The following is a 22,199-nucleotide window of genomic DNA, read 5'->3' on the forward strand; positions in this document are numbered from 1 at the left end:
AATTTCTACAAATTTCAATAGAAAAACGGGGGGAAATTCAAAAGAAATTTCTACAAATTTTAATAGAAAAACGGGGGGAAATTCAAAAGAAATTTCTACAAATTTTAATAGAAAAACGGGGGGAAATTCAAAAGAAATTTCTACGAATTTCAATAGAAAAACGGGGGGAAATTCAAAAGAAATTTCTACAAATTTCAATAGAAAAACGGGGGGAAATTCAAAAGAAATTTCTTCTAATTCAATAGAAAAACAGGAGGAGATTCTAAAGAAATTACGACAAAATTCAATAGTAAAACGGGGGGTTAATCAAAAGAAATTTCGTTGAAATTCAATAGAAAAACGGGTGGAAATTTAAAAGAAATTCAAGGGTAATGCAATAGAAATAATCAGGGAATCTGATTGAGAAGGTAAAATGTTTAGAGACTCAAAGTATAAAATAAGATTCAAAGGAAAGGGCTTAACGTAAGCGGCTCTGTTGATAAATGGCAAAAGCATGGAGCGCTTTAACTACCTCAAAATATAATAAAGATTAAAGACTCGCGGGGTTGTGCTTGGGGCAGAAAAGTCACAATTTGTAATAAAGGCATCAAGTTGAAAGATGAATATATTTTTTCTTTTACCAACATGAATTTACAAGTTTTCTAATGTTTCTCACAATAAAACATAGCGACAAAAGCGATTGATGTACTTTAAAAAAACAGATTAATTACAGCTTAATTGAAACCTGCAAATATTTCAGTCCATCTGTATAAGGAAAGTCCAAAGGCTTGTAAAATGCTACACCCAGGATGACTTGAATAAACCAAAGTCTTCCGACAAGTGCGATTCGATCAGTCGAATTCTTCCATCGCTAGCAAGGAAATATTAAACTTATTTATTTGAAATAAACAAAAAGGTGCCTTTTTGTACGTGGCGGCAAAAAGATATCATATGGCAAACAAATATAAGACGAAGGGAGATCGATCGCCACATTGGCAACATTCAGTAAATTTGAGAAGCCACTCTCCCAAGGACTCAGCCTCAATGTAAACTTGCTTAGAATCGAAATAGAAATTACTAAGACCTATGCAAAGTCGAACAGAAAATGCGCAACAAAACACCAACGCAAGATTAGGTTTGAAACACGTGGCTCCAAACGGGCGGTGGCAAAAGCGGGGCTTCGAGGGGTATACCTAGTAGATATTGTTCTTAGATAAATCATTCGACAATAAAGACGTCGAAATAAAGTTTGATTAATTCGCACCTACCATTAAATCCGGAGAAAAGTTCATGTAACCAATTTCCAAGCGATGATGAATTCAAATTTTGGCGATTTGTTTGGAAGAGTTGACTACGCCTGTTGGTGTGAAAAACTTTTGTTCTTAATCAAAAGCAGTTTATTCAAATTGAAAAGAGCAGATTCTAAACAATTTACGGTGAAACCTCTTAACAATGGTCACCTCCGTGCGACGGCCACCTCCAGGTCTGCGGCCAGTGGAGAAAGTACCTGCCGAATTTATGGTCAAACTCTCACAAAAAACCTCGCACAGCGGCCACCTGCAATATACGGCCACTGGGAGTGCCCCAGTGCCTTATTTTACTTCCATTAACGGTCAAGCAGATTACCTTTCACAATGAAATGAAAGTAAGATAAAAAAATATTTGCTTCTAATTAGAAAGTATGCATGTTTTTAAAAACCATTAGCTTTTTCCAGCCTTTTAATGTCATCACAGGCATTTCAAGTCCTAATCCAACCCCATGATTTATTTCTATTAAGTGACAGTGCATGATATCATAGATCACGACTTTGTAATATTTGTAAACAAAACTTACGTATAAATTCTTAATTCGCCCCATCCTCCCTCGTCCAGCCATCATTTAAGAAGATAAAAAAAACATAAAAAACCTCCCAATAGTAGCCGCTATTAGAGGTTCCACTGTATTCCAAAAGACTTGGGAAAGAGCTACTACAAGAGCCATCAGTGATGTACCAAGTAAAATTTCAATATTGTAAATTAATGTAGGCAGTGGTCTAGCGAGGGAGCTAGGAGGAGGGGGCAAGCAGAGGCAGCCCTCCGATGCTCAGTTAGTCTCTGAAAAATTGCAAATATGTACCTCAAATTAGTATCTCAGGGAGTGCTGATTGGGACAACAATCAGAAGGGATCCAGGAACTGCATTAGAAGTTGTGCAGGGTTGTGCCATTCTCAGGAAGTACCTTTTCATCAAAGTCCAGATCAATGCATATGCATTTGATGAAGCTGATGGAAATTGCACTGTGCTTTTCTCTTGGGGGGGGAGGGGGTTGTAACTAAGCAAGGGGGGTTGCAACTAAGCAAGGGGGGTTGTAACTAAGCCTAATTTTAGACGGGGACGTGACATTTTGGTTAAGAAATTTGGAACCATAATTCCGCACATGTCTGAAAAAATGTGACCCATAATTCTGCAAACATGATGAAAAATATATCCATAATTCTGCAAAGCAATGACATTTTTAAAGCACAACAAAATCATCAAACAAATTTTTTATGTCTTTTGCCCCAAAATCTCAATATTACACATACCTCATTCACATATAAGTGTATTCATTTCGTTAATGCTTAATCTACCTCCTAATAATTTTGTAATATTTTCCCAATATGGTACCCACAATTCTGCATGTTTTTCCAAATGGTACCAATGACACTTTTCAGAAAAAGGTACCCCTAAAAAGTGACACATCCCCGTACCTTCAAACATGTTAAACTTTTGGCACAAATTTTGATAACAGGCATAAAAGAAAAAAGGTTAAAAGACAATGAGTAAAATGTAAGACCCGAAATGGGAAAATGGGAAACGATGAGATGGAGGGAAAGTTACAAACCACTGGTTGCAGCCACGCATATTTTGAGAAATTGTCTTGAATGTAGCAGAAATAATACGATGGCACTAAAGAAAAAGCAAAGAGAAAGAATGGTTCAGAAATGACTTTGTCATTAAGTTTAGACTAATTTTAGATCGAATGAAAGGGAATTCAGTTGAATCGACGAATGGGAAAGCAAAATTCTATCGTTAAAGAGAGCAGAGAAATAAAAGGGTTTAAAGATGTCTCTGCAAATAAAGCTGGAACATGTTTTGGCACAAAATCATAAAGAGGTTTCAATTAAATCGAGCGGAGGGAAAAATAAAATCTATCTTCAGAGGGAGCAGATGAGAAAAGGGTCTAAAGAAGATTTTCTAAGTCAACTTGGAGCATTTTTTGGGAAGAAAGAAGACAGAGCTTTCAGGTAAACCAAAGAATGGGAAAGCTAAATTCTACCGTTGGAGAAAACAGAGAAATGAGAGGGTCTCAAAAAAATACTTCTAAGTGTGCTTTGAGTAATTTGGGAAAAGTCATAAATAGCGGTTCAATTATATCGAGGGAAGGCAAAAATAAATTCTGAAAAAAGAACGGTCTAGAAAAGATTCTCTCAGTCAATTTACAAAATTTTTTGGAAAAAAATATAGGAGAGAGTAGAGAAACAAAAGGGTCTACAAAAATTTTCTAAGTATATTTCGGGTAATTTCGGAAAAAATTGGGGAGGTGGTTCAATTAAATCAAAAGGAGGGAAAAAAATTTTATATTCAGAAGAAGCTGAAAAAAGGTGTAAAGAAAACTCTCTCAGTCAGGCAGGAGCTTTTTTGGAAGAAAGGACAGCTTTCAGGTAAATAAAAAATTGGGAAAGCAAAACTCTATCGTTAGAGAAAGATGAGAAACAAACGGGTTTAAAGATGATTCTCTAAGTATCCTTGCAGTATATTTTTATAAAGAAATAGGAAAAGAGTTTCAATAAAATCGAGGAATGGGAAAGCTATTTTCTATCATTAGAGAAAGAGAAGAAATAAACGGGTTTAACGTTGATTCTCTAAGTATCTTTGGAGTATATTTTTGTAATGAAAAAAGAAAGGGGTTTCAATAAAATCTAAAAATGGGAAAGCTGAATTTTATCGTTAGAGGGAGCAGAGAAATAAACGGGTTTAAAGATGATTCTCAAAGTATCTTCGGAGAATAATTTTGTAAAGAAATGAGAAAGGGGTTTCAATAAAATCGAAAAATCGGAAAGCTGAATTCTATCGTTAGAGGGAGCAGAGAAATAAACGGGTTTAAAGATGATTCTCAAAGTATCTTTGAAGTATATTTTTGTAAAGAAATAGGACAGGAGTTTCAATAAAATCGAGAAATGGGAAACCTAAATTCTATCGTTAGAGAAAGTTGAAAAATAAACGGATTTTGAGATGATTCTCTAAGTATCTTTCAAGTATATTTTTGTAAAGAAATGAGAAAGGGGTTTCAATAAAATCGTAAAAAGGGAAAGCTGAATTTTATCGTTAGAGGGAGTAGAGAAATAAACGGGTTTAGAGATGATTCTCTAAGTATCTTTGAAGTATATTTTTGTAAAGAAATAGAAAAGGAGTTTCAATAAAATCAAGGAATGGGAAAGCTAATTTCTATCGTTAGAGGAAGTAGAGAAATAAACGGGTTTAAAGATAATTCTCTAAGTATCTTTGAAGTATATTTTTGTAAAGAAATAGGAAAGGAGTTTCAAGAAAATCGAGGAATGGGAAAGCTAAATTCTATCGTTAGAGAGAGCAGAGAAATAAACGGGTTTAAAGATGATTCTCTAAGAAACTTTGGAGTATATTTTTGTGAATAAAAAAAAGGGTTTCAATAAAATCGAGGAATGGGAAAGCTAAATTCTATCGTTAGAGGGAGCAGAGAAATAAACGGGTTTAAAGATGATTCTCTAAGAAACTTTGGAGTATATTTTTGTAAAGAAATAAGAAATGGGTTTCAATAAAATCGAGAAATGGGAAAACTAAATTCTATCGTTAGAGGTAGCAGAGAAATAAACGGGTTTGAAGATGAGTCTCTAAGAAACTTTGGAGTATATTTTTGTAAAGAAAAAAGAAAGGGGTTTCAATAAAATCGAGAAATGGGAAAGCTAAATTCTATCGTTCGAGAGAGCAGAGAAATAAACGGGTTCAAAGATGATTCTCTAAGAAACTTTGGAGTATATTTTTGTAAATAAAAAAGAAAGAGGTTTCAATAAAATGGAGAAATGGGAAAGCTAAATTCTATCGTTAGAGAGAGCAGAGAAATAAACAGGTTTAAAGATAATTCTCTTAGAAACTTTGGAGGATTATTTGTAAAGAAATAAGAAAAGGGTTTCAATAAAATCTAGGAATGGGAAAACTAAATTCTATCGCTAGAAAAAGCAGAGAAAAAAACGGATGTAAAGATGATTCTCTAAGAAACTTTGGAGTATATTTTTGTAAAGAAATTAGAAAGAGGTTTCAATCAAATCGAGGAATGGGAAAGCTAAATTCTATCGTTAGAGAGAGCAGAGAAATAAACAGGTTTAAAGATGATTCTCTAAGAAACTTTGGAGTATATTTTTGTTAATAAAAAAAAAAGAGGTTTCAATCAAATCGAGGAATGGGAAAGCTAAATTCTATCGTTAGAGAGAGCAGAGAAATAAACGGGTTTAAAGATGATTCTCTAAGAAACTTTGGAGGATTATTTCTAAAGAAATAAGAAAAGGGTTTCAATAAAATCGAGGAATGGGAAAACTAAATTCTATCGCTAGAAAAAGCAGAGAAAAAAACGGATGTAAAGATGATTCTCTAAGAAACTTTGGAGTATATTTTTGTTAATAAAAAAGAAAGGGGTTTCAATAAAATCGAGGAATGGGAAAGCTAAATTCTATCGTTAGAGGTAGCAGAGAAATAAACGGGTTTAAAGATGATTCTCTAAGAAACTTTGGTGTATATTTTTGTAAAGAAAAAAGAAAGGGGTTTCAATAAAATCGAGAAAAGGGAAAGCTAAATTCTATCGTTAGAGGTAGCAGAGAAATAAACGGGTTTAAAGATGATTCTCTAAGAAACTTTGGAGTATATTTTTGTAAAGAAATAAGAAATGGGTTTCAATAAAATCGAGAAATGGGAAAACTAAATTCTATCGTTAGAGGTAGCAGAGAAATAAACGGGTTTGAAGATGAGTCTCTAAGAAACTTTGGAGTATATTTTTGTAAAGAAAAAAGAAAGGGGTTTCAATAAAATCGAGAAATGGGAAAGCTAAATTCTATCGTTCGAGAGAGCAGAGAAATAAACGGGTTCAAAGATGATTCTCTAAGAAACTTTGGAGTATATTTTTGTAAATAAAAAAGAAAGAGGTTTCAATAAAATGGAGAAATGGGAAAGCTAAATTCTATCGTTAGAGAGAGCAGAGAAATAAACAGGTTTAAAGATGATTCTCTTAGAAACTTTGGAGGATTATTTGTAAAGAAATAAGAAAAGGGTTTCAATAAAATCTAGGAATGGGAAAACTAAATTCTATCGCTAGAAAAAGCAGAGAAAAAAACGGATGTAAAGATGATTCTCTAAAAAAATTTGGAGTATATTTTTGTAAAGAAATTAGAAAGAGGTTTCAATCAAATCGAGGAATGGGAAAGCTAAATTCTATCGTTAGAAAAAGCAGAGAAAAAAACGGATGTAAAGATGATTCTCTAAGAAACTTTGGAGGATTATTTGTAAAGAAATAAGAAAAGGGTTTCAATAAAATCGAGGAATGGGAAAACTAAATTCTATCGCTAGAAAAAGCAGAGAAAAAAACGGATGTAAAGATGATTCTCTAAGAAACTTTGGAGTATATTTTTGTTAATAAAAAAGAAAGGGGTTTCAATAAAATCGAGGAATGGGAAAGCTAAATTCTATCGTTAGAGGTAGCAGAGAAATAAACGGGTTTAAAGATGATTCTCTAAGAAACTTTGGTGTATATTTTTGTAAAGAAAAAAGAAAGGGGTTTCAATAAAATCGAGAAAAGGGAAAGCTAAATTCTATCGTTAGAGAGAGCAGAGAAATAAACGGGTTTAAAGATGATTCTCTAAGGTTATTTGGATTATATTTTTGTAAAGAAATAAGAAAGGGGTTTCAATAAAATCGAGGAATGGGAAAGCTAAATTCTATCGTTAGAGAGAGCAGAGAAATAAACAGGTTTAAAGATGATTCTCTAAGAAACTTTGGAGTATATTTTTGTAAATAAAAAAGAAAGGGGATTCAATCAAATCGAGGAATGGGAAAGCTAAATTCTATCGTTAGAGAGAGCAGAGAAATAAACGGGTTTAAAGATGATTCTCTAAGAAACTTTGGAGTATATTTTTGTAAATAAAAAAAAAGAGGTTTCAATCAAATCGAGGAATGGGAAAGCTAAATTCTATCGTTAGAGAGAGCAGAGAAATAAACGGGTTTAAAGATGATTCTCTAAGAAACTTTGGAGGATTATTTGTAAAGAAATAAGAAAAGGGTTTCAATAAAATCGAGGAATGGGAAAACTAAATTCTATCGCTAGAAAAAGCAGAGAAAAAAACGGATGTAAAGATGATTCTCTAAGAAACTTTTAAGTATATTTTTGTAAAGAAATTAGAAAGGGGTTTCAAGAAAATCGAGGAATGGGAAAGCTAAATTCTATCGTTAGAGGTAGCAGAGAAATAAACGGGTTAAAAGATGATTCTCTAAGGTTATTTGGATTATATTTTTGTAAAGAAATAGGAAAGGGGTTTCGAGAAAATCGAGGAATGGGAAAGCTAAATTCTATCGTTAGAGAGAGCAGAGAAATAAACGGGTTTAAAGATGATTCTCTAAGAAACTTTGGAGTATATTTTTGTAAATAAAAAAGAAAGAGGTTTCAATCAAATCGAGGAATGGGAAAGCTAAATTCTATCGTTAGAGAGAGCAGAGAAATAAACGGGTTTAAAGATGATTCTCTAAGAAACTTTGGAGGATTATTTGTAAAGAAATAAGAAAAGGGTTTCAATAAAATCGAGGAATGGGAAAACTAAATTCTATCGCTAGAAAAAGCAGAGAAAAAAACGGATGTAAAGATGATTCTCTAAGAAACTTTGGAGTATATTTTTGTAAAGAAATTAGAAAGGGGTTTCAAGAAAATCGAGGAATGGGAAAGCTAAATTCTATCGTTAGAGGTAGCAGAGAAATAAACGGGTTAAAAGATGATTCTCTAAGGTTATTTGGATTATATTTTTGTAAAGAAATAGGAAAGGGGTTTCGAGAAAATCGAGGAATGGGAAAGCTAAATTCTATCGTTAGAGAGAGCAGAGAAATAAACGGATGTAAAGATGATTCTCTAAAAAACTTTGGATTATATTTTTGTAAAGAAATAGGAAAGGGGTTTCAAGAAAATCGAGGAATGGGAAAGCTAAATTCTATCGTTAGAGAGAGTAGAGAAATAAACGGATGTAAAGATGATTCTCTAAAATCTTTGGATTATATTTTTGTAAAGAAATAGGAAAGGGGTTTCAAGAAAATCGAGGAATGGGAAAGCTAAATTCTATCGTTAGAGAGAGCAGAGAAATAAACGGGTTTAAAGATGATTCTCAAAGTATCTTTGGATTATATTTTTGTAAAGAAATAGGAAAGGGGTTTCAATAAAATCGAGAAATGGGAAAGCGAAATTCTATCGCTAGAAAAAGCAGAGAAAAAAACGGATGTAAAGATGATTCTCTAAGAAACTTTGGGGTATATTTTTGTAATGAAAAAAGAGAGGGGTTTCAATAAAATCGAGAAATGGGAAAGCTAAATTCTATCGTTAGAGGTAGCAGAGAAATAAACGGGTTTAAAGATGATTCTCAAAGTATCTTTGGATTATATTTTTGTAAAGAAATAAGAAAGGGGTTTTGAATAAAATCGAGAAATGGGAAAGCGAAATTCTATCGCTAGAAAAAGCAGAGAAAAAAACGGATGTAAAGATGATTCTCTAAGAAACTTTGGGGTATATTTTTGTAATGAAAAAAGAGAGGGGTTTCAATAAAATCGAGAAATGGGAAAGCTAAATTCTATCGTTAGAGGTAGCAGAGAAATAAACGGGTTTAAAGATGATTCTCAAAGTATCTTTGGATTATATTTTTGTAAAGAAATAAGAAAGGGGTTTCAATAAAATCGAGAAATGGGAAAGCTAAATTCTATCGTTAGAGGTAGCAGAGAAATAAATGGGTGTAAAGATGATTCTCTAAGAAACTTTGGGGTTTATTTTTGTAATGAAAAAAGAAAGGGGTTTCAATAAAATCGGGAAATGGGAAAGCTAAATTCTATCGTTAGAGGTAGCAGAGAAATAAACGGGTTTAAAGATGATTCTCTAGGAAATTTTGGTGTATATTTTTGTAAAGAAAAAAGAAAAGGGTTTCAATAAAATCGAGGAATGGGAAAGCTAAATTCTATGGTTAGAGGTAGCAGAGAAATAAACGGGTTTAAAGATGATTCTCTAAGAAACTTTGGTGTATATTTTTGTAATGAAAAAAGAAAGAGGTTTCAATAAAATCGGGAAATGGGAAAGCTAAATTCTATCGTTAGAGAGAGCAGAGAAATAAACGGGTTTAAAGATGATTCTCTAAGAAACTCTGGTGTATATTTTTGTAAAGAAAAAAGAAAGGGGTTTCAATAAAATCGAGAAATGGGAAAGCTAAATTCTATCGTTAGAGAGAGCAGAGAAATAAACGGGTTTAAAGATGATTCTCTAAGGTTATTTGGATTATATTTTTGTAAAGAAATAAGAAAGGGGTTTCAATAAAATCGAGGAATGGGAAAGCTAAATTCTATCGTTAGAGAGAGCAGAGAAATAAACGGATGTAAAGATGATTCTCTAAGAAACTTTGGGGTATATTTTTGTAATGAAAAAAGAAAGGGGTTTCAATAAAATTGAGAAATGGGAAAGCTAAATTCTATCGTTAGAGAGAGCAGAGAAATAAACGGGTTTAAAGATGATTCTCTAAGTAACTTTGGTGTATATTTTTGTAAAGAAAAAAGAAAGGGGTTTCAATAAAATCGAGAAATGGGAAAGCTAAATTCTATCGTTAGAGAGAGCAGAGAAATAAACGGGTTTAAAGATGTTTCTCTAAGAAACTTTGGAGTATATTTTTGTTAATAAAAAAGAAAGGGGTTTCAATAAAATCGAGGAATGGGAAAGCTAAATTCTATCGTTAGAGGTAGCAGAGAAATAAATGGGTGTAAAGATGATTCTCTAAGAAACTTTGGGGTTTATTTTTGTAATGAAAAAAGAAAGGGGTTTCAATAAAATCGGGAAATGGGAAAGCTAAATTCTATCGTTAGAGGTAGCAGAGAAATAAACGGGTTTAAAGATGATTCTCTAGGAAATTTTGGTGTATATTTTTGTAAAGAAAAAAGAAAAGGGTTTCAATAAAATCGAGGAATGGGAAAGCTAAATTCTATGGTTAGAGGTAGCAGAGAAATAAACGGGTTTAAAGATGATTCTCTAAGAAACTTTGGTGTATATTTTTGTAATGAAAAAAGAAAGAGGTTTCAATAAAATCGGGAAATGGGAAAGCTAAATTCTATCGTTAGAGAGAGCAGAGAAATAAACGGGTTTAAAGATGATTCTCTAAGAAACTCTGGTGTATATTTTTGTAAAGAAAAAAGAAAGGGGTTTCAATAAAATCGAGAAATGGGAAAGCTAAATTCTATCGTTAGAGAGAGCAGAGAAATAAACGGGTTTAAAGATGATTCTCTAAGGTTATTTGGATTATATTTTTGTAAAGAAATAAGAAAGGGGTTTCAATAAAATCGAGGAATGGGAAAGCTAAATTCTATCGTTAGAGAGAGCAGAGAAATAAACGGATGTAAAGATGATTCTCTAAGAAACTTTGGGGTATATTTTTGTAATGAAAAAAGAAAGGGGTTTCAATAAAATTGAGAAATGGGAAAGCTAAATTCTATCGTTAGAGAGAGCAGAGAAATAAACGGGTTTAAAGATGATTCTCTAAGTAACTTTGGTGTATATTTTTGTAAAGAAAAAAGAAAGGGGTTTCAATAAAATCGAGAAATGGGAAAGCTAAATTCTATCGTTAGAGAGAGCAGAGAAATAAACGGGTTTAAAGATGTTTCTCTAAGAAACTTTGGAGTATATTTTTGTTAATAAAAAAGAAAGGGGTTTCAATAAAATCGAGGAATGGGAAAGCTAAATTCTATCGTTAGAGGTAGCAGAGAAATAAACGGGTTTAAAGATGATTCTCTAAGAAACTTTGGTGTATATTTTTGTAAAGAAAAAAGAAAGGGGTTTCAATAAAATCGAGAAATGGGAAAGCTAAATTCTATCGTTAGAGAGAGCAGAGAAATAAACGGGTTTAAAGATGATTCTCTAAGGTTATTTGGATTATATTTTTGTAAAGAAATAAGAAAGGGGTTTCAATAAAATCGAGGAATGGGAAAGCTAAATTCTATCGTTAGAGAGAGCAGAGAAATAAACAGGTTTAAAGATGATTCTCTAAGAAACTTTGGAGTATATTTTTGTAAATAAAAAAGAAAGGGGTTTCAATCAAATCGAGGAATGGGAAAGCTAAATTCTATCGTTAGAGAGAGCAGAGAAATAAACGGGTTTAAAGATGATTCTCTAAGAAACTTTGGAGGATTATTTCTAAAGAAATAAGAAAAGGGTTTCAATAAAATCGAGGAATGGGAAAACTAAATTCTATCGCTAGAAAAAGCAGAGAAAAAAACGGATGTAAAGATGATTCTCTAAGAAACTTTGGAGTATATTTTTGTAATGAAAAAAGAAAGGGGTTTCAAGAAAATCGAGGAATGGGAAAGCTAAATTCTATCGTTAGAGGTAGCAGAGAAATAAACGGATGGAAAGATGATTCTCTAAGAAACTTTGGAGTATATTTTTGTAAAGAAATTAGAAAGGGGTTTCAAGAAAATCGAGGAATGGGAAAGCTAAATTCTATCGTTAGAGGTAGCAGAGAAATAAACGGGTTTAAAGATGATTCTCTAAGGTTATTTGGATTATATTTTTGTAAAGAAATAAGAAAGGGGTTTCAATAAAATCGAGGAATGGGAAAGCTAAATTCTATCGTTAGAGAGAGCAGAGAAATAAACGGATGTAAAGATGATTCTCTAAGAAACTTTGGGGTATATTTTTGTAATGAAAAAAGAAAGGGGTTTCAATAAAATCGAGAAAAGGGAAAGCTAAATTCTATCGTTAGAGAGAGCAGAGAAATAAACTGGTTTAAAGATGATTCTCTAAGGTTATTTGGATTATATTTTTGTAAAGAAATAGGAAAGGGGTTTCAAGAAAATCGAGGAATGGGAAAACTAAATTCTATCGCTAGAAAAAGCAGAGAAAAAAACGGATGTAAAGATGATTCTCTAAGAAACTTTGGAGTATATTTTTGTAAAGAAATTAGAAAGGGGTTTCAATAAAATCGAGGAATGGGAAAACTAAATTCTATCGCTAGAAAAAGCAGAGAAAAAAACGGATGTAAAGATGATTCTCTAAGAAACTTTGGAGTATATTTTTGTAAAGAAATTAGAAAGGGGTTTCAAGAAAATCGAGGAATGGGAAAGCTAAATTCTATCGTTAGAGGTAGCAGAGAAATAAACAGGTTTAAAGGTGATTCTCTAAGGTTATTTGGATTAGATTTTTGTAAAGAAATAGGAAAGGGGTTTCAAGAAAATCGAGGAATGGGAAAACTAAATTCTATCGCTAGAAAAAGCAGAGAAAAAAACGGATGTAAAGATGATTCTCTAAGAAACTTTGGAGTATATTTTTGTAAAGAAATTAGAAAGGGGTTTCAATAAAATCCAGGAATGGGAAAACTAAATTCTATCGCTAGAAAAAGCAGAGAAAAAAACGGATGTAAAGATGATTCTCTAAGAAACTTGGGAGTATACTTTTGTAAAGAAATTAGAAAGGGGTTTCAATAAAATCGAGGAATGGGAAAACTAAATTCTATCGCTAGAAAAAGCAGAGAAAAAAACGGATGTAAAGATGATTCTCTAAGAAACTTTGGAGTATATTTTTGTAAAGAAATTAGAAAGGGGTTTCAATAAAATCGAGGAATGGGAAATCTAAATTCTATCGTTAGAGGTAGCAGAGAAATAAACGGGTTTAAAGATGATTCTCTAAGGTTATTTGGATTATATTTTTGTAAAGAAATAGGAAAGGGGTTTCAAGAAAATCGAGGAATGGGAAAACTAAATTCTATCGCTAGAAAAAGCAGAGAAAAAAACGGATGTAAAGATGATTCTCTAAGAAACTTTGGAGTATATTTTTGTAAAGAAATTAGAAAGGGGTTTCAATAAAATCGAGAAATGGGAAAGCTAAATTCTATCGTTCGAGAGAGCAGAGAAATAAACGGGTTCAAAGATGATTCTCTAAGAAACTTTGGAGTTTATTTTTGTAAATAAAAGAGAAAGGGGTTTCAATCAAATCGAGGAATGGGAAAGCTAAATTCTATCGTTAGAGAGAGCAGAGAAATAAACAGGTTTAAAGATGATTCTCTAAGAAACTTTGGAGTTTATTTTTGTAAATAAAAGAGAAAGGGGTTTCAATCAAATCGAGGAATGGGAAGCTAAATTCGATCGTTAGAGAGAGCAGAGAAATAAACGGGTTTAAAGATGATTCTCTAAGAAACTTTGGGGTATATTTTTGTTAATAAAAAAGAAAGGGGTTTCAATCAAATCGAGGAATGGGAAGCTAAATTCTATCGTTAGAGAGAGCAGAGAAATAAACAGGTTTAAAGATGATTCTCTAAGAAACTTTGGAGTTTATTTTTGTAAATAAAAGAGAAAGGGGTTTCAATCAAATCGAGGAATGGGAAAGCTAAATTCGATCGTTAGAGAGAGCAGAGAAATAAACAGGTTTAAAGATGATTCTCTAAGAAACTTTGGAGTATATTTTTGCAAATAAAAGAGAAAGGGGTTTCAATCAAATCGAGGAATGGGAAAGCTAAATTCTATCGTTAGAGAGAGCAGAGAAATAAACGGATGTAAAGATGATTCTCTAAGAAACTTTGGAGTATATTTTTGTAAAGAAATAGGAAAGGGGTTTCAAGAAAATCGAGGAATGGGAAAACTAAATTCTATCGCTAGAAAAAGTAGAGAAAAAAACGGATGTAAAGATGATTCTCTAAGAAACTTTGGAGTATATTTTTGTAAAGAAATTAGAAAGGGGTTTCAATAAAATCGAGGAATGGGAAAGCTAAATTCTATCGTTAGAGAGAGCAGAGAAATAAACAGGTTTAAAGATGATTCTCTAAGGTTATTTGGAGTATATTTTTGTAAAGAAATAGGAAAGGGGTTTCAAGAAAATCGAGGAATGGGAAAACTAAATTCTATCGCTAGAAAAAGCAGAGAAAAAAACGGATGTAAAGATGATTCTCTAAGAAACTTTGGAGTATATTTTTGTAAAGAAATTAGAAAGGGGTTTCAATAAAATCGAGAAATGGGAAAGCTAAATTCTATCGTTCGAGAGAGCAGAGAAATAAACGGGTTCAAAGATGATTCTCTAAGAAACTTTGGAGTTTATTTTTGTAAATAAAAGAGAAAGGGGTTTCAATCAAATCGAGGAATGGGAAAGCTAAATTCGATCGTTAGAGAGAGCAGAGAAATAAACAGGTTTAAAGATGATTCTCTAAGAAACTTTGGAGTTTATTTTTGTAAATAAAAGAGAAAGGGGTTTCAATCAAATCGAGGAATGGGAAGCTAAATTCGATCGTTAGAGAGAGCAGAGAAATAAACGGGTTTAAAGATGATTCTCTAAGAAACTTTGGGGTATATTTTTGTTAATAAAAAAGAAAGGGGTTTCAATCAAATCGAGGAATGGGAAGCTAAATTCTATCGTTAGAGAGAGCAGAGAAATAAACAGGTTTAAAGATGATTCTCTAAGAAACTTTGGAGTTTATTTTTGTAAATAAAAGAGAAAGGGGTTTCAATCAAATCGAGGAATGGGAAAGCTAAATTCGATCGTTAGAGAGAGCAGAGAAATAAACAGGTTTAAAGATGATTCTCTAAGAAACTTTGGAGTATATTTTTGTAAAGAAATAGGAAAGGGGTTTCAAGAAAATCGAGGAATGGGAAAACTAAATTCTATCGCTAGAAAAAGCAGAGAAAAAAACGGATGTAAAGATGATTCTCTAAGAAACTTTGGAGTATATTTTTGTAAAGAAATTAGAAAGGGGTTTCAATAAAATCGAGGAATGGGAAAGCTAAATTCTATCGTTAGAGAGAGCAGAGAAATAAACAGGTTTAAAGATGATTCTCTAAGGTTATTTGGAGTATATTTTTGTAAAGAAATAGGAAAGGGGTTTCAAGAAAATCGAGGAATGGGAAAACTAAATTCTATCGCTAGAAAAAGCAGAGAAAAAAACGGATGTAAAGATGATTCTCTAAGAAACTTTGGAGTATATTTTTGTAAAGAAATTAGAAAGGGGTTTCAATAAAATCGAGGAATGGGAAAGCTAAATTCTATCGTTCGAGAGAGCAGAGAAATAAACGGGTTCAAAGATGATTCTCTAAGAAACTTTGGAGTATATTTTTGTAAATAAAAGAGAAAGGGGTTTCAATGAAATCGAGGAATGGGAAAGCTAAATTCTATCGTTAGAGAGAGCAGAGAAATAAACGGATGTAAAGATGATTCTCTAAAAAACTTTGGAGTATATTTTTGTAAAGAAATAGGAAAGGGGTTTCAAGAAAATCGAGGAATGGGAAAACTAAATTCTATCGCTAGAAAAAGCAGAGAAAAAAACGGATGTAAAGATGATTCTCTAAGAAACTTTGGAGTATATTTTTGTAAAGAAATTAGAAAGGGGTTTCAATAAAATCGAGGAATGGGAAAGCTAAATTCTATCGTTAGAGAGAGCAGAGAAATAAACAGGTTTAAAGATGATTCTCTAAGGTTATTTGGATTAGATTTTTGTAAAGAAATAGGAAAGGGGTTTCAAGAAAATCGAGGAATGGGAAAGCTAAATTCTATCGCTAGAAAAAGCAGAGAAAAAAACGGATGTAAAGATGATTCTCTAAGAAACTTTGGAGTATATTTTTGTAAAGAAATTAGAAAGGGGTTTCAATAAAATCGAGAAATGGGAAAGCTAAATTCTATCGTTCGAGAGAGCAGAGAAATAAACGGGTTCAAAGATGATTCTCTAAGAAACTTTGGAGTTTATTTTTGTAAATAAAAGAGAAAGGGGTTTCAATCAAATCGAGGAATGGGAAAGCTAAATTCGATCGTTAGAGAGAGCAGAGAAATAAACAGGTTTAAAGATGATTCTCTAAGAAACTTTGGAGTTTATTTTTGTAAATAAAAGAGAAAGGGGTTTCAATCAAATCGAGGAATGGGAAAGCTAAATTCGATCGTTAGAGAGAGCAGAGAAATAAACGGGTTTAAAGATGATTCTCTAAGAAACTTTGGGGTATATTTTTGTTAATAAAAAAGAAAGGGGTTTCAATAAAATCGAGGAATGGGAAAGCTAAATTCTATCGTTAGAGAGAGCAGAGAAATAAACGGATGTAAAGATGATTCTCTAAGAAACTTTGGGGTATATTTTTGTTAATAAAAAAGAAAGGGGTTTCAATAAAATCGAGGAATGGGAAAGCTAAATTCTATCGTTAGAGGTAGCAGAGAAATAAACGGGTTTAAAGATGATTCTTTAGGAAATTTTGGTGTATATTTTTGTAAAGAAAAAAGAAAGGGGTTTCAATAAAATCGAGGAATGGGAAAGCTAAATTCTATGGTTAGAGGTAGCAGAGAAATAAACGGGTTTAAAGATGATTCTCTAAGAAACTTTGGAGTATATTTTTGAAATGAAAAAAGAAAGGGGTTTCAATAAAATCGAGGAATGGGAAAGCTAGTTTCTATCATTAGAGAAAGATGAGAAATAAACGGGTTTAGAGATGATTCTGCAAATGAATCTGGAACATTTTTGAGAAGAGATCAGAAGCAAGTGTCAGTTAAATCGCGTAAAAGTTTAAGACAATTTCTATCTTTAAAGATACCAGAGAAAGTGTAGAGGTAGAGATGATTCCCTTAGTCAATTTAGGTACGTAATTTCTTTGGAAGAAACAAGAAAAAGCAGTCAACTCAATCAAAGAGATAGAAAGCTAAACTCCATGGTTTTAAAAAGTAGAGAAGTAAAAGGGCTGAAAGATGATTCTGGCAGCAAATATTTTGAAAGGCAAGGAAAAGAGTTTTGTTCAAAAACAATTTTGTCAATGATAACAAGCACTTTTTGAGGGTAAAGAAAGCTGAATGAGAAACAGTATAGAATAGAGGTTGGATAGAGCCTGGCTCTGCCAGTGAATCAAAAGCAATTTTTTAAGACGAAATTACTAAAGGCATTAGGTTGTATCGAGGAGAAGAAGTAAAAATTCTACTTTTCGAAAGCAGGAAATTTGTTCGAAAATGTTGCTCTAAATTCTCTGAAAAATCATCTTTTAACCCTCCTTTATCCATTCTCCTCTAAGGATTGTTTTTAGTTTTCTTTTATCTCGATTCAGGTATAAAAGCCAGTTTTTGAATTCGTCAAAAATTGTTTTAAGTTAAATGACAGAATCATCCTTGAGCTCTTCTTTTTCTTTAGTCTTTCCAAGGATTGAATTCTTTAGCATTCTTTTAACACGATTCAACCGAATGCCCTTCTTCATTCTTGTCCAAAAATTGCTCTAAATTCGCAGACAGAATCATCCTAGAAACAACCTCTATTATCTGCTATTTCTTCGAAATAATTGCTCAAAATTGAAGAATTAGAAAGAGTAGGGAATAAAGATTGATTTAAGGAGAATTCTGTCAATTAGATAACGAAAGTTAAAAAAGCATTCAGTTGAATTAAAGAAAAAGAGAAAGAGCAAACAAAAAGGAGTGTTAAAAGACAATTCTTTCAGTGAATTTGGGGTTTTTTGGTTAAAATAAAAAAGGCTTCAAGTTGAATAGAAGAAATGAAGGGTAAATTCTATCTTTAGAAAAAGCAGAAAAATACTTTAAAGTTGAAATCAAAAAGTGGATGCTGCGAATCACAAACTTGAAGTTGATGATAATCTCTCTGCTTGAAAAAGCAGATTATTTCAGAAATCTTCTTATATTTGATAAGCTCCTTATTCAATTTATTAAAATAACTTATTTAATTTTTAAAGAAAAGAAGGGTGTTACGATTGGTAACAATTTTTCATGCATGATGGAGATTAATCTTCCACTAAGATAATGTATTCAGCTCAATACGGTTACTGTTTATCAAAATTACTGTTTTACAGTCATAAAGTGTTCAATGCCATTAAATTAGAATTATACACGATTAGAACTTTACATCATAAGTGGTAACTTTGAGTTTCACCTTTTTTACAATAATAAAGAAACAGGTGAATATCATCATTGTTAAAAAAATCATCAGACAATGGGCAAATGGTTTTTTGCATATAAGCAGATAGCAAATAGAGAATAAGAAAACTATGGAATGTTTTGCAAGCATAAAATTCTAATAAGGTTTATGAATATATATGTTAACTATACCTTATATCAAAAAAAAATTTGTCCTTACCAGCAGCTCTTACTCTCTTTCCCTTGTTGTTAAAGATCTTCTTGAATCTAGAAAATATGTGACTGTTAATTGTAACTGTTAATTGTAAAGCATGTAACTTGAACCCTTATAATTTGATAAAATAACCTATTCAAGAGCTACATTGCTAAAAGTACAATTCAAAATTCTATCAAAATTTCCTAGATTCCTGAAAATTTCTTTCTCTCATTATGTGTATTATTGTGATATAAATTATCAATCTGTATTTTATTGTGATGTAAGTTGTTTAATATTTTTGTTTTGTATGTACTGGAATTTTAATAAAATGAACTGAACTGAACAGAATGACTTGATGAAATGGTGGCAAGAATAATATCTGATGCTTTTTTGCGTTGTTATCATCACTGAAAATTTGATTGGGTTCAGGTAGTATTGCTTAGACAGAGCATCTTTTTGTTAATTTAAAAAGGACTTTTGGAACTTTATAGCTGAAAATTAAATCAATGGTAAATTTGCTTTGAAATGTGTAACACAGGATCATTCCATATGAATTCAAGAGCAAAGACAAGACTTTTTAACAATATGTTGTAGCACTGAAAGTGAAGTCCACTAATGCCTAAAGACTGGGCCAGAAAACCTCTGGGTTTGTCTCAATTTCCTTGACAACAATTAATGGAAATTGTATTTGAAATTGTAACTAATTGTTAGTTATTTTCGTATTCTAAAAGAATTGTGGATAGAAAATACTGTGAGAGGAAGTACAACACAATTGGTCCTGTATTTTGACCAATAGGTGATGGCTAGCTTCTGACCTAGTTGAAGTCCAAGAACTCTTTCTATCTACAAAATTTTGGATCTTTCAAACTGCATTCATAATACATTTTGGTACATGCTGGATTCTTGAGCAAATAAGGTATAAGAAATAGGTATATTCTGCCAAAACCTGACCTTTCTTTCTTTTTGTTAAAGCTAATCGAATCACTGTTGAAAACCTCATAAAACAGTCTGCACTGGGATCAGCAGGGGCTCAGGGGGCACTGGGATCGAAAACCTTTTCATTCTTTCAGTTGGTTGTATTTATCAATTGTTAATACTGTATCTTTTACAAGGTACCATTGTTTATCAGGTATTTGAAACATTGTAGATATGCACATTTTACCTTTGTGTCCGAAGTAGTTCTCTAACGTAATTGCTTGCAACATCATTTTCAACTTCTTCCTCGTGATTATTCCCGCCATTTTGCTTTGATACGTGATAATCCAAAACGAGGCCCTGATCTTGGGCCCAAAAGAATTCTCTAGGGGGCATGTCACAGATCAGTGGAGCATGCTCTGGTGGAGAAATTTAGAAAAAGAAGATTTCAAGTGAAGCGAGGACATTGTTTAGGTGTTTAATGAAGACTCTGCCTTGCATGTTGTTACTTCTGAAAGTGAAGTTTCTGATATATTTTAGAAATTATCTGTTTTGTAGAAAGCGCCTATATTTATTCTCTCTGATTTATTTGCGTAGAAACACCCTTTTTAGGAATCTATGGCCCATATTTTGCATTATACACAGGCACCGTGGATCAGAGGGGGGCTGGGGGGCTTTAGCCCCCCCCCACTTTTTGCAAAAAATGCCAAATATCAAGTATCAAACTACCAGAAAAGCCTCTTTTTATACGGTTTTAGCCCCCCCCACTTTTTTTAGACCCCCCACTTTTCTCAACGCTCCGCGGTGCTTGATACATGCCCCTTCAACCATGGTGCTGATGCATAAGCCACAGGAAACTTACATATGATTTTCTAGCAGAATATGTTGTTATAGTCAGGCTTGTATATATGAAGCATGCAAAACTTTAGGGGAAGGAACACTCTTTTTGGAAGGCAAATCATGGTCACAAATCACCAAGAAGTTATGCCAAGAAGGACATTATGACCACAAAAGTGTGAATATGCCAAATTGTGACCACTAAAATGCAACCTTGGGGCCATTTGATCTTTCGGAAAGGATACTTGCAAAAACCCTTGTGTCCTGGCTTCTAAGTTTCTGAATACATTTAGGTTTTTGTAACTCAACTTCCCCTGAAAGAGGTTATCCGATTTTTCCAACTGCCTATCCGATTTGTCCAACTCCTTGGTAAAAAGAAGTTATTCGATTTGATATATAAACTTATGTAAATTTATCTAATTTCAGAATGTCTTCTAAAGAGTCATGTGTATAGAGCCACTATTGTTACCTGATTTCATACTATATTCCTAAATATAGCAATAGGACCTTACCACTGAGTGGCCATATATTTCTATAAATTTTTGAAAACTTGTTATCCAACTTTATCCAACTGCCAGAGAGAACTCCAGTAATTTCAGAACACACAGAATTATAGTATATTATAACTTCATACATATTGCGGATTACCATTTGTATGGAATGCAATTCTTGGAATTCCAATCAAAGACATATTTATATCTATTTACAGAGTTGCATGTGTTATAGGTAGGAAATAAATAACCACTGATATTTGTTAAAAACAGCGTACATATTCTTTACTTCAACAACTGGTCCTAATAATGATAGTTCTCTATAGAAACTAACTTAGCTGTTCTATTGAGCCCTCTTCTCCATTTGTGCCTCGATCAAAGATGCATCTTGTATGTCAGCGTTAAATCCTCCAATTTGCTCAATCAAATTTTTCTGAGCTTGGCAATGTGCATCACATGCCTCTTTCTTTTCTGTTGCTGCATCATTTGATGGCACATCAGCTTCAAAGCCTCCAATTTGCTCAATCAAATTTTTCTGAGCTTGGCAATGTGCATCACATGCTTCTTTCTTTTCTGTTGCTGCATCACTTGATGGCACATCAGCTTTATGTCTTCCAATTTGCTCAATCAATTTCTTTTGAGCTTGGCAATGTGCATCACATGCCTCTTTCTTTTTTGTTGCTGCATCATTTGATGGCACATCAGCTTCAAAACCTCCAATTTGCTCCATTAGCTGTTTCTGAGCTTGGCAATGTGCATCACATGCTTCCTTCTTTTCTGTTGCTGCATCATTTGATGGCACATCAGCTTTATGTCTTCCAATTTGCTCAATCAGATTTTTGTGAGCTTGGCAATGTGCATCACATGCCTCTTTCTTTTCTGTTGCTGCATCATTCGATGGCACATCAGCTTCAAATCCTCCAATTTGCTCCATTAGCTGTTTCTGAGCTTGGCAATGTGCATCACATGCTTCTTTCTTTTCTGTTGCTGCATCATTTGATGGCACATCAGCTTTATGTCTTCCAATTTGCTCAATCAATTTCTTTTGAGCTTGGCAATGTGCATCACATGCCTCTTTCTTTTCTGTTGCTGCATCATTTGATGGCACATCAGCTTTATGTCTTCCAATTTGCTCAATCAATTTCTTTTGAGCTTGGCAATGTGCATCACATGCCTCTTTCTTTTCTGTTGCTGCATCATTTGATGGCACATCAGCTTTATGTCTTCCAATTTGCTCAATCAGATTTTTGTGAGCTTGGCAATGTGCATCACATGCCTCTTTCTTTTCTGTTGCTGCATCATTCGATGGCACATCAGCTTCAAATCCTCCAATTTGCTCAATCAATTTCTTTTGAGCTTGGCAATGTGCATCACATGCCTCTTTCTTTTCTGTTGCTGCATCATTTGATGGCACATCAGCTTCAAAACCTCCAATTTGCTCCATTAGCTGTTTCTGAGCTTGGCAATGTGCATCACATGCTTCCTTCTTTTCTGTTGCTGCATCATTTGATGGCACATCAGCTTTATGTCTTCCAATTTGCTCAATCAGATTTTTGTGAGCTTGGCAATGTGCATCACATGCCTCTTTCTTTTCTGTTGCTGCATCATTCGACGGCACATCAGCTTCAAAACCTCCAATTTGCTCAATCAA

General features: G+C 33.0%; 1 protein-coding gene across 2 annotated transcripts; it reads right to left on the minus strand.

The window, feature by feature from the left end:
• Nucleotides 1-118: 118 nt before the first annotated feature.
• On the minus strand, nucleotides 119-20,478 carry LOC135696603 (uncharacterized). Of its 2 annotated transcripts, XR_016144842.1 has the most exons (5): nucleotides 19,468-20,478; nucleotides 18,330-18,376; nucleotides 2,843-2,907; nucleotides 1,248-1,336; nucleotides 119-850 (listed from the first exon to the last, which is right to left on the minus strand). XR_016144842.1 is itself a non-coding variant. In XM_089113616.1 (4 exons), the coding sequence occupies exons 1-4, from the start codon at nucleotides 19,614-19,616 to the stop codon at nucleotides 831-833; spliced, it is 333 nt and encodes a 110-aa protein (XP_088969742.1). In that variant the 5' UTR covers nucleotides 19,617-20,478; the 3' UTR covers nucleotides 119-830. The 2 variants fall into 2 exon arrangements, 1 of the variants encoding a protein (XP_088969742.1); XM_089113616.1 differs by lacking the exon at nucleotides 2,843-2,907 and having other exon boundaries at nucleotides 18,302-18,376.
• Between the last annotated feature and the right edge of the window lie 1,721 nt (nucleotides 20,479-22,199).

The sequence above is a fragment of the Rhopilema esculentum genome, chromosome 18 (genome assembly GCF_057945365.1).
Source record: "Rhopilema esculentum isolate cy_ngs chromosome 18, ASM5794536v1, whole genome shotgun sequence".
NCBI classification, from domain to species: Eukaryota; Metazoa; Cnidaria; class Scyphozoa; order Rhizostomeae; family Rhizostomatidae; genus Rhopilema; species Rhopilema esculentum.